Source organism: Diceros bicornis, chromosome 15 (genome assembly GCF_020826845.1).
Source record: "Diceros bicornis minor isolate mBicDic1 chromosome 15, mDicBic1.mat.cur, whole genome shotgun sequence".
In the NCBI taxonomy this organism is placed as follows: Eukaryota; Metazoa; Chordata; class Mammalia; order Perissodactyla; family Rhinocerotidae; genus Diceros; species Diceros bicornis.
Genome location: NC_080754.1, coordinates 67,014,610 through 67,026,791, shown reverse-complemented (window position 1 = coordinate 67,026,791; position 12,182 = coordinate 67,014,610). Strand labels below are relative to the sequence as shown.

General features: G+C 51.5%; 2 protein-coding genes across 9 annotated transcripts in view; both read right to left on the bottom strand.

The window, feature by feature from the left end:
• LOC131415036 (ral-GDS-related protein-like) overlaps positions 1-12,182 on the bottom strand; it is a 151,519-nt gene that overhangs the window by 118,187 nt on the left and 21,150 nt on the right. The gene's annotated exons all lie outside the window — the stretch shown is intronic.
• LOC131415035 (uncharacterized) overlaps positions 4,830-12,182 on the bottom strand; it is a 260,753-nt gene continuing 253,400 nt past the window's right edge. Inside the window, exons 1-5 of one of the 2 annotated variants that reach the window (XR_009222312.1) lie at positions 8,499-8,893; positions 8,025-8,127; positions 7,456-7,525; positions 5,843-5,913; positions 4,830-5,435 (exon numbers count right to left, since the gene is read on the bottom strand). Coding sequence is in view for 1 of the 2 variants with exons in the window: in XM_058556491.1 (XP_058412474.1) it covers positions 5,393-5,435; positions 5,843-5,913 (114 nt within the window). In the remaining variant the exon portion in view is untranslated. Of the gene's footprint in view, positions 5,436-5,842; positions 5,914-7,455; positions 7,526-8,024; positions 8,128-8,498; positions 8,894-12,182 lie in introns of those variants that run through there. The other variant, XM_058556491.1, reaches the window with a different exon arrangement.

Below are 12,182 nucleotides of genomic sequence, written 5' to 3'. Positions count from 1 at the left end.
TCTCATCTCCTTTATTACTATTATTGTGTGGTAAGAACTCTTAATATCTACTGTATTAGCAAATGTGATGTATGCAGTACAGTCTTGTTACCTGTAGGCACTATGCCGTAGCCTACACCTCCAGAACTTATTTATCTTGGTAACTGAAACTTTGTATCCTTTGACCGTCAGATCCCAAATTCTCCATCCTCCCATCCCCTGGCAACCACCATTCTAATCTCTGCTTGTATGCGTTTAACTATTTTAGATTCCACATATAAGTATTTGCCTTTCTCTGTCTGCCTTATTTCACTTAGCATAATGTCTACCAGGTCCATCCATGTTGTCAAAAATGGCAGGAATTGCTTTTTTTCAAGGTTGACTAATATTCCATTTCTTCATCCTTTCATCCGTCAGTGACATTTAGGTTACGTCAGTGTCTTGGCTATTGTAAATTAGCTGCAATGAACATTAGAGAGCAGGTATCTCGCTGAGACCCTGATTTCAATTGCTGTGGGTATATACTAGAAGTGGGATTGCTGGATCATATGTTAGTTTTCATTTTTGGAGGAAGCTCCATACTGTTTTCCATAATGGCTGTACTAGTTTACATTCCCACAAGGGTTTCTTTTCTCCACATCCTCACCAACATTTGCCACCTTTAGTTTTTTTGATAATCGCCATCTTAACAGGTGTGAAGTGATAGCTCATTGTGGTTTTGATTTGCATTCCCTGATTAGTGATGCCAAACACCTTTTCATACACCTATTGGCCACTTGTATGTCTTCACTGGAAAAAGTCTATTCTGGTCCCTTGTCCATTTTTTAATTGAATTTTCTTTTTGTTATTGACCCAACACAAAAAAAGAGAACAAAATTTTCAGGCATTATGAGTGCTTCCCAGTTGATGCAGATGGTTTTGTAATTACAGTGGTACCAAAAGATCATGTTTCCTGCTTTTTCTTCAGCTTGTTATAAGACCAGCAGTAGCTGCGGCATGGCAGATAATCGGGATCTTCTGGGTTTGGAGGTTTACAACATAACTAAGTGGTAAGGAATTTTTTATTATTCCAAGGAAATTATTGAGTTCATAGTCCATGGAATCCAGGATTGATAGGGGTAGGAGGAAATTAAGGTGAGGATCGGTGATATGGCATTACTTCTTATCTTGAGGGACAGGTATCCACTGTATGAGTGTTTGAATAAAAGTATTAGATATTAGGAATTTGTGGTGAGTGAATATGTTTTCTGAATTATTTACTTTGAACATAACCATTTGGATTATGTGAACATCTGCGATGTGGGAGTAAGTCGCTAACAAGGGCTGGTTGACAATGTCACTATTGATTTGACTTCTATGAACACCGAGTGGTCAGTGGATTAAGCAAATGAGTAGTCAGAAAACACAGAAATGGTGGGATTTGGGATTTAGTAAAAGATTGGGGACCGACTGTCCTGAGAGGGAGTGCCAGGACTTGTACAGTTGAGAGTGACAAGGACAAGAAAGGAATAGAAACACACTCAAACAAGGAGGGGGTGTTAACAGGATGGAGGGAGAGAAATGATCTGGAGGAGCCTTGAGTTTTGACCTGGAGCTTTCTGTTCTTGATGCAAATCTGCCTGATGACATCCCAGGACACAGGTCAGATCCCCAGAGGATAGAGGGAGGGTAGAAGTACAAAACAGCCATGATAATTGTCCTAAAATAGCAGGCTTCCTTTGTCATTTGACCCAATTTCATGATTTATTTTTGTAGGGTAAGAGGAAAAGAAGGATGATAGTCATGTCTTCACAGAGGAAGCAGCGTGACTGTGGGAACCAGTCCAAACCAAAGCCTGGTTTAAGCACCTCCATCCCTTTTAGGATGTCCAGTGACATAGTCAAGGGATGGGTTACTAGAATCCCATCCCATTCTGGCAGTGACGGGTCTCTGGGAGGACACCTTGGACCAGCCCCACAAGGTCTGCTGGCCCGAGAGACCGCAAGGACTCCAGGCCTGCAGCAGTGCAGGACAACTGGTAAGTCCTTTCAATCTTGCCAAAGCGTTGCAAAAACTTGCACCTAGTCACACAGGTGAATCCCTGCCAGGTGTGCTCGCAGGTGGTCTGCACTCCAGGTCCCATGCCCACTCCTGCCGGTCTTCGGATTTGACAGAGATGATTCCAGGAGCTGATCTGGGCATTCCACAGCTTCACTGCCAACAATTTCTGGTGACTGTGGAAGGTATCAGGAAGGAGGAAAGGGCAGTGAGGAGCACAGGAGAGAGACTGGTGGTAGCACTGATGGCGGACAGACTTGCTAGCGAGGCAGAGAAAACGAAGGGCCAAGAAGGACGTCCTGACAGCAGATGAAATGGAGCAGGCACCTCAGTGAGGTCTCATGGGTGTGTCCCTAATGCTTCCTTGCTTTGAGCTCTTGAAACTTTAAAACATACCAATACGTTTCTTTTATTAAACTCTGCTGTGTGACATAAAAAATATAGACAGCGGTTTCTTTCTGAGGTGAGAGGTTGAGTTTCAGGTGAGGAGAGAAAGATCTTCTTTTTTCATGCTGTTCTCTCATTTTCTTTTACTATGTACATCATTTATTTTTACTTTCAAGTCAGCAGCGAGTTACCAACGTCACGGGATGATTCAGTTTTTCCCCTCACAGTCACAGTAAAACGTACTAAAAGTGGATTATTCTTTTTGTGTAATATTCCAATAGATTCCAAAATATTGTTTCAAAAGCACTTTGATGCCTATGTACTCAAATTAGGTATTTACTTCTAGGTCTCCGTTTTTATGTTCTTTGTTGCATGCTAATTCAGTGTTGCATCTAAGGAAATACCAGATTTCCCTCAGTTTTTTAGATCCATATGTGTTGGAAATTTGATTCATGAAGATGGACATGGCAGCTGGGGGATCGTGCTATTATCAAAAGAGGCCTTTTCACCATCAGTAATCTGACAAGAACCCACTGCTTGTTGGGATTTCATTGTCTATTTGAGGGATCAAGCTTTCACTGTTGGCACTTCTCTTTCTCTTTGGAGGGAAAGTACGGCCTTCCCAGTCTTTCCATTACCAAATCACTTTCCTGGGTGGCTGTGCCATGTCAGGAAGCGCCTGGGATGCCGGGAACCAGAATTCATCCTCAGCTTCTGGCTGTCCTGAGAAGTCTTCCCTGGCAGAGTCCAGCCTGTGTGTCTGGGTGACACTTGCAACCATCAGAAAGGAGGCGATAACACACAAGTGCCAAGCGATTCATCTGTCCCTTGTCTTACAGGGTGTTCCCAAGGGAAGAGGTTCAAAATGCCACTTGGTAACCCTTTGAAATCTGCTAGTCATGGGTCGGGTTCTTGGTGTGAGATCAGAGCAGTGTCTATTCACCACCAGATGGGGAACATTTCAGTATTTTAATTGGTAAGGCTGTGTTCATGCACGACCATGGATCATCAGTTCCGTGGCATTCCCTGCTGGACCTCCCAACACCCCTGTCATGCCTCATCTTTCAAAGCTCCAAACAGGGTTCACACCCCAGCAGGTTGTTGTAATGTAACCACAGCACAAGACTGGGGAAAAAAACACAGCCACCCAGGGGTGACACACTTTAATGACTTGGGCCCAATTACCCCATTTGGACGAGTTCAGAACACCAACACTGAGTGTGTAAACTGGAGGATTGCCCAAGACCTTGGACCTCAGAAGGACACGAGCTCAGAAGTCACCTTGGACAGCAAGGGACAATGTGGGGTCACTGACTGGCCAGGATTATGGTCCCTTATCCTGGCAAAGTAGAGCTCACTCGGGATCCATCAGGCCAAGCCAGGGAGGAGGCTGGGGGCCTTCTAGGGAATTTCTGCCCTAAAGGGAATTGCATAAGGAAGGCAGGGGTGCTGGAAATCCTAGTTCACAGGGAGCAGTCATGTTTATGTAACAAGGCCCAACAGTAGCCTTAAAAGCTGCGTCAGAAATCGTTCCTCCTGGATACAAATCAAGCAGGAAAAGGAATTCAGAGTCCTGTACAAGGATCCCAGCAGGATTCAAATCTAGGTCAGGGGTGAACACGGAGCCCCTAGAGGGGTCTCAGGAGGGAAAGTCCTGCCTGCCTTTAGTCCATTTTCAAATGATCTTCCTCGGGCCTTGTCCTCTCCACATGCATGTTTTGATCTTTTTACATTGGTTTCCCCACTTAGAGCTGATGCAATTCCAGAGATTCAACTAGAAAACTAAAAGTTCCTAAAATTTGGTCAAAAGAAACCTCAGCAGTTGGGGTCTTGGTGTCCCAGAGGTCGCCATGCCATAAGGCCTGGGGCTGACCAGGGGGCCACTGAGACAGGCTCTCTGGACTGGCCAACAGGGAGAATCCACCCCTGCCCTCACCCAACTCCTGCCCGGCCTCACTCATTCTCGTTGAGCAGCTCCATGTCCTGGAACCAGGCCCCAAATCACTCCTCGGGGTCTTGTGATAATTCTTTGCAGCGACCTGGAGCAGCAGGATCTCCCTTGAGGGGGGTGAGGACTGGGGCAGAGAACCAGTCCTGGGAACGCTCCTTCCCTCCAGTTCCATCCAGGATCTACCTGTTCTCAGAATGGGAATAATCAGCCCCTCCTCCAGGAAGATATCCTTGATGCCATCCTCCCCTCAACCCACGCGCCAACTGGATGGGTCTCGACTTCTACCAAAATCTTCCACTCAATGTAAGATACAAGGGTTGGAGCCAGAAACTGTTCTCCCCAGAGAGTTTCTGATTTCCACCTCCTTCCCCTCCCCTGCAGGGAGTGCCACAGCTGCTCCTCAGTCCTCTTCTCAAGGTTGATCTCATTCCATCAGACAGAGCCCCCTAGACTGACTAGCCCCCTATGCCCTGCCCTTCTCATGTGGCACTACTGCCAAGTCCCCAGAGGGGGCGGGGCATGCAGAGAAAACAGGACTTGGACCTAGGATGGGCTCTGGGCTCCAGAGTAGTAGGACATGGGGGGAGGCTGAGGTACCTGGCAGCACAACCCTCTCTGATGACAGACTTGGAGGCTGAGGCCTCAGGCAGAGGCGACTGCTCAGCCACTTATGTGCTGCCTGACTTGGGGGTCCCAACTTCTCTCTCCCTCCACGGGCAGCATGGGAGGGACAGGCAGAGTCCAGCTCAGATAAAACCTCACGCAGCTGTGCCATCAGGCAGCTCTGAGCTTCCCCAGCCTGAGGAACGAGAATGGATGTCTCAGGCGGAGCCTCTGTTCACTCATCCCTAAGATGGGCCTGATGCCCCAGCTCCCAGGGGCGGCTGTGAGGCTCTCATGAGAGGAGATGTGCCAAGTGCTGAGAGCTCAGTGCTCAGTTCGGGGGCTCACGCATCCCCAGGCTCAGGATCCTGGTCCTTCCTGCCTGGTCCTCAGATTCATCCACTTCGAGATAATCACCCATCTCCAGGTGCAGCATCAGCAGGTCACCGAGGAAAGTGCCAAGATAGGGGACAACACCCTGTGACATCGGGGTGCGGGTGGGATGAGCCCTTGCTCTCAAGTCGGCCCCCTGCAAACCCTCCCCTGAAAAGTCCTCACCCTCAGCCTCCTGGCCCACCCCAGGGTTCCCACGGGGAGCAGCCTAGGACCCTTAGCAGCCTCCCCTCAATTCTTCCTCCCTTCACACCCCAAGAACACCACACTCCTCCTCCTCACCTCCCAGGGCCGGCTTCTGGCAAATCACAGGGTATGCGGTCCCTGGCCCTCCCCACAACAACCCATCCTGCACCAGCTCTTCCAGGCCCCCCTCCTGGTCACTTCTACTGGGGGATTCAGACACTGTGGCACGAGGAGGAAGGGACCTCCTCTCTTGATTTGAGGCCTCCAGCTGGGAGGGCAGAGCCCCTCCCCCACAGGCACACTCACCTGCTGCTGCTGCTGCTTCTCCTACACTCTCTGGGGGTTGCTCTCCGGGGGGCAAACGTGGAGGGCCCCTCCTGCCAGAGTCGAGGACAGTGTCAGCGAGACCATACTCCCCTCACCCCATTTCTCTCGAGCACCACTGGCCTCTGACCCTGAACATATGACTCGAGTGAACTGGAACTAATGCCACTACACCCTGCAAGGTCTTGTGATTCCAGAACAAGCCCAGCTCCAACTCTCACTCTGGGTGTGAGCTCGGGCTTTTGGCCTGGCCTCCCCGAGCCTGTTTCCTCATCTAGAAAGCGTGAGAACTCCAGCTACCTCACAGGTTCTCCTGAGGACTCACTGTCGCATGACTGTCATCATTGTTCTGGCCCTCACCCCTCCAGGTGGAGCAGGCAGAAAGCTCCCACATTCTTTTCCTCCCTCTTACATCATCACCCCCATGTGAGGCCTGCACCACACAATCACCACACAATCACCATACCTCCATTTCCCTGATGGGGAGACAAAGGCCCAAACAGGGGCAGTGAGTTGCTGAGGGGCCAACAGAGGAGAGGCCGCTTGCCCCTCTCAGCCAGAGGCCCTGTTCCAACATCCTTGCCTAACCCCCAGCCCCACCACTGACAACAGTCCTGTCCCCTGAGCTCTCAAAGCTTGGCCCTGGGCCGAGCCGTGGATGGAGAGGATGGGGTGTCTTGGGAGTCTGGTTGTTGAGTGGCTCCTGCCTGCCCCAGTCCCATGGAGTGTCTGGCCCCCATGCCGGACAGAGGCAATGCCAAACCCTTCTCCTCTCCAAAGAACCACTCAGGATATTCGCCTGCACTGAACTCTTTCTTTATCCACTCAGGAACTGGACCCACAAGGTGCCACCTCTGATCAACAGGGAAGGGGGTGACAGGATGCTTTGCTTCCCCATTTACATGAAGCTCCTAATGTCCTTTCAGCAGGATCCACTAAGAATCCACCAGTTGCCTAGACGCTACTCATAAGCCACCTGGGGCCTATATCATTGACAACCAGGCACTCAGGTGAGACTCCTGTGGTTGACTCGAGTGACTGCTCTAGGGGTCCAGTGGGGAGTCCCACAATGCACACACATCTGTCTCTGGTCCAGCTGTTCAGATCCAAGGATGAGCAGCCTGTTTGTCCACCTGGGCCAGGGGAATCCCTAGCTGTGCCCGTCCCTGGGGCAGGCAGTGTGCCCTCCCCTTGGAGACATGGTGAAGATAGAAGGAGCAGCAGGGGCCTGGCTTCTTGAGGACAAGTTTAGGCTGAGGGATAAACCCACCCAACCACCCAACAGCCTGGAAGAAGCTATATCCAGCAGGATGGACGTGAGTGGAAGCCAGAGACCTGCAGATGGCGCCAGCTCGGCAACTCGTCCTGGAACAGCCCAGCCAACACCACTGTGTCCCATGACCAAGGCCTCCTGCCCAAAAATGGCACCCCACCTGCCCATGGGCAGAACAGATCCCTCTGCTTGTTAATCTGGACAAGATAGACGGGAACGTTTCAGAGAAAGTGCAAGTGAGAAATTATCAAAACCACAGCTTGCTCAGTCCCCCTCCCCCCCGGCCCCTCCTCTCTTTCCAGACCCCCAGCCTCCACTCTACCTTGGTCATCAGTTCTCTGTTCAAGGACACGTCTTGGCTATAGCTCTCCTTAAATTTTTCAGAGCTCTCCCTGAGGGGAAGGGAAAGAGGGAAGGATAAATTTAGGGATAATGTGAGGGGTCTAAGTGCATATCCTTTTCTTTGACAACCTGAGAGATTCAAACTGCCTGGAGGAGTGCTCTCACTGAGCTCCTCTGAGCGCTAAGGTCTCGTGAGACTGGGAGGGGGCTCTCCTGTTGGTCACTGGGGTATCCATTCCCCAGCTATACAGAGCAGCTCTCTTTTGACCACTTTGAGTTTCAACTGGGCATAGAGTTCTGTTGCTATAAACACTTGAAAATATCCAATGTGGCTCACTCCAGTACCTGGCATTTAGGGAAACCGAGTCCTGAAGCAGAACTGGTGCACTAAGGACCCCGGGAGACTTAGAGACCCACCGCTGAGGCCCAGGCCCTGTCCCCATCATTTGCTGCCTCCCAGGAGTTCCCACCTGACTGAGGGGCCAATGGCAGACATTCAGGAGATCCCCCATCCACCCTGGTCCTCCTATGGAGAGGGGCACTACCCACCAGGAAACTTCCCCCATGTGTTCTTCAAGTGGCATATGGATGTTTTCTGCAGAGCAGAGATGACAGTGCGGGGCGAGGAGAAGTTCTTCAGGATCTCGAACTCCTGGGGAAGGGAAGAGAATGAGCTGTGAGGTGGGGCGCAGGAGCCCTGCTTGCTCTAGCTTCAGTCCCCTTCTATTTAAATCTCCCCTCCTGGATTAGACAGATGTTCAGGGAGCCCCAGAAGGGCACATTTAGGACCCAAAGTGTAACACTCACAAGGAGGAGGATTTTAGCTCAACCCAAGGAGGGAGCCACATAGGAAGTGAGCATCCCCGCACTGGGACCTGGAGTCAAGATCAGCGTGCTCCTGGCAGGAAGGACCTAGCGACTTGCAGGGGCTTAGACCACACACTGCAATCCTGGGAGCTGATAAAGGTGGAGGCAGTTCCTAAGGCTCCAGAGAGGGGCTCCACTGGGCCTGCCACAGCACACCTGGGCCACCTGGATCCAGCGCTCCACCACCCTCGCCCTGTCCTGGGCCATCATGCTCGGGACCCCGAGGCAGGTGGTGATGACGTGGTTGGCCACCCTTCTGAAGTGGTCGATATTGGCCCGGACGGTGTGTGCCAGGTGCTCATTGCCGGGCTTGTTCCTCTTGCCCCGGGTGGAGCCCAGACACTGAGAGGGCACCACCTTCTGGAAGGGCTCCTGGGGAACAGGGGGAGTGTCACCCAGCATTGCCACACCCTAGCTCTGTGTCCACAGCCCACAAAGTCCCACACAGGGGTCACAATTTAGAGCTGGAGCTCAGGAAGCTCATGATGTGGCCTGAGCCTTGTTCGAGTCCCTGGCTTTTCTTCTCTGTCACTGCAGGCACCCAGCAGAAGATGACCCAGGACCCAATACTGGCAGGGAAGGGAGAGGGGCATTTACATCCATCCCGTCCTGGCTAACTCCAAGCTCCAGATGGTGGCTCAGCTTGGCTCATCCCAAGGGGGCATCTTCCAACAACATGATCCCCCTTCTGGTCCCACTCCCCATTCTGATGCACATTCCCCTGTGGCAGCTACAACCACGGGCCTTGTCTGTCTCCCTCATAGTGAAGCACACATCAGGTGTCTAATGAGTCCTGAGGCTGTTGAGCCTCCTGAGCAGAAGGTTGGGCCATCAGGGACCTGGCTGCACACAGTGAGTTCCCCTCCCCCACTGATGTGCCAGGCCTTGCTCACCCTTCCGTCTCTTCTACCTCATGGAGCCGGCACAGCCACTCTGTGCAGCAGGTCCTGTTAGTGTCCACCTCTACGGTCTGCAGGTGGACAGCAAATGTTTGGGGGTTCAGAAAGTTGCCCAGATCGTATGGTTGGTAAGGGGTGGAGCCAGGATTCGGGCCCAGACCATAGGAGACTGGATGAGGTCTGGGGCAATGATGGCAGAGTGAAGGCCTACCCCACCCACCCTGAGAGCCCAGCTGCTCACCGCATCCATCACGGTCAACTGCTCCACCACCAGCTTAGGATTGAAGGCCGTAGGTTGGGCTGCTTCTCATGCTTCTTAGCCACAGGTGGAGATGGACTTCCCACTAGAAATGATGGTCCAGGTGACTCCAGCTCAACAGCTCCCACTCCTGCTGGAGCCGATGTTGGCCCTTGCTCCAGCTCCAATAAGGCTGATGGAGGGGACGCTGGCTCCAGCGCTAGAAAGGGTGATGTCAACAGAGCTGGAGACAGCTCTACCTCCACCACTGCCCACTGCTCTGCTTCTGCTGCTGGCTGAAGCTCTGCACCTGGCGCTGGAGCGGGATAAAGAGAAAGGTTCACTCACATAGCTGACTTTCCATGTGTCCTTCTAAATACAGGAAAGATCCCACTTCTCTTCCAGGAATAGCCAGCCTGCAGTCCCCCTTACCCTCTGGCTCTGCCTCAGTGGCCTCCAGAAGCTCACACCAGTCAAAGGAAAGAAGGTCACAGCAGCTCAGCTCTGAATCAGGCAAGGTTTCCTGCATGTACATCCCCTTTAGCTTGAAAAAGAGACAGCCCCTGACTGGTCCCACCCTAGTTCTGGTCCAACCCCATCATCTCAAGGTCCTGAGTGTGGAGGCCCTCTGCTCCTGTTCTCATCTTAGATCAGCACTGGATGGTGTGGGTGGCCTCATGCACCTGCCCCTTGTCTAGTGAGTTGGTGGACTTGAAACCATTGGGCAGCTACTCGATGACCTCCTGAGTGGAGTTCTGCAAAGACTGCCTGGGAGCTGGGCCAGAGGGAATCAGGGGCTGCCTGCACACTGCCACTGTGGTCAACCCCCAAGAGAAAGTCTGCTCCTCAGTTCAGGCACAGAGGGCATCCTGGCAAAGAACTCTGGTCAGGAAGGGAAGGAGATGAAACCTCTAGGGCTCAATAACATACGAGTTGAGCAGCTCACCTTCTCATGCTGCCAGCCATGACTGGGTATGAACATGACAGACCCACCAGACTTCCGACACCTAACAACCAGCTCCTGCCCAGGAACGGCCTGCCCCACATACCCTGCCTTCCCCACATCACACAGACACACAAACACACACAAACACACGATGAGGGGCCTGGATTTTGGGGTTGATCAGGTGGGATCACCGTTGTGTCCTGGTCTGCACTAACATTTCCTGGGCTGCCTCATGTTACCCTTCACTGCCTCCTGTCAGACACCCAGAGGCGTCAGGGATGAAGGCTGAGCCAATGTAGGCAACAATCAAAAAGATTCTTTTTCTGGGGTTTTTTGAGCCCAGATCCTGCAAAAGTTGGGATACAACAACAAAACATTTTTGCCTCTTGACTGTCTCCCGTCAAGTGAGCTGGATGGGGGCCTGTGGGTGCCTGGTTACCAGAGTTCAAAGATCTGTTGAGGCCTAGGACCAAGGAGATGGGGTCATTTTTCAAGATTCCTATACCTGGACCCCTTACCTCAATCAGATTTCTCCAGAGCTGCCCCCTGAGTCCGGGCTGCTCACCCTCCTCTCTCATGTCACTTCCTGAACTGTACACAAGGAGCCTACACAGCCCTAGCCCCAGCTCCCTAGAAACCTAACTCAGGTCCTTGCTTTGAGGAGACAGAGATGAATGCAGACATCCTTTAACTTACCAGTTCTTCATCCTGGGATAGTCCCTGTGCCTCTCAGGTCCTCCCCAGTCTCCAAACCTACACCAGGGGGATCAGGCTAGAATCTACTTCCTAGGGACCTCACCTGGTGTATATGAGATAATATCTCTTACCCCTGTGGGCTGGTGTCACATGTACATAAGGCACAAAATTAGAGATGGAAGAATAACAAGAAGGGGTGACAGGTAGCACAGAACACCACTCAAAACAGGCCTGGGATCTAGCAATGTGATATTGGAACAGTCACTCCCAACTTGGCCTCACTTTCAGGTCAGCATCATGAGGGGGTTGAAACTAATGGAAATTTAGATACTGCCATCCTGTGGCATTAAACCATTCAATTGTTTACTGTTTTATGGAGAATGAGACCCAAGTGCCTCATCTTGGCCTATGAGGTGGGCAGCCTCCACAGTGGTACCCAGTAAGCCCCACCCATGGTATAGCCATCCCCGTGGAACCACTAAGTAGTTAGTAACTGGCTTCTGAACATAATAACAGCCAAAGTGATCGGATGTCTTGTCTAAATTTTAACTACACAAGTCTCTCATTTCCTCTTACTCCATCTTTCATGTTTCATCTCTCTCTCTCTCTGTGGAATCCTTGTAACTGAGGAATCAAATACCAGTGTTTTGGGACTGCCCAATGTGGAGGCCTATAGAGGAGAAAAGCACGGGTGTGCCCAGGCCAACAGACAGAAAGAAACTTAAACTCTCAGTCCAAACTGAACCCTGAAGTCTGAGAGTGAACTTTGGGGCTAGTCCTCCCCCAGTTGAGCCTCAGTTGAGGCCACAGCACCAACCTGTTCAACTCAGTGAGGCAGAGGCACCCAGCTAAAACGTGCCTGATTGCTGATCCACACAAATTGTGACATAGTCAACATTTGTAGCTTTGAAATGCAAGGTTAGGGGCAATGAAGTCAGAGAGGGAAAGGTAACTGACACAGCCTACCAGGCCCTGGCCCTACCTTCCACCCCAGCTCCTGTTCTCTCCTCCCAGCCTCCCTCCAGCTGCACTGGCCATATTTCTAACCTCCTCTGGCCAAA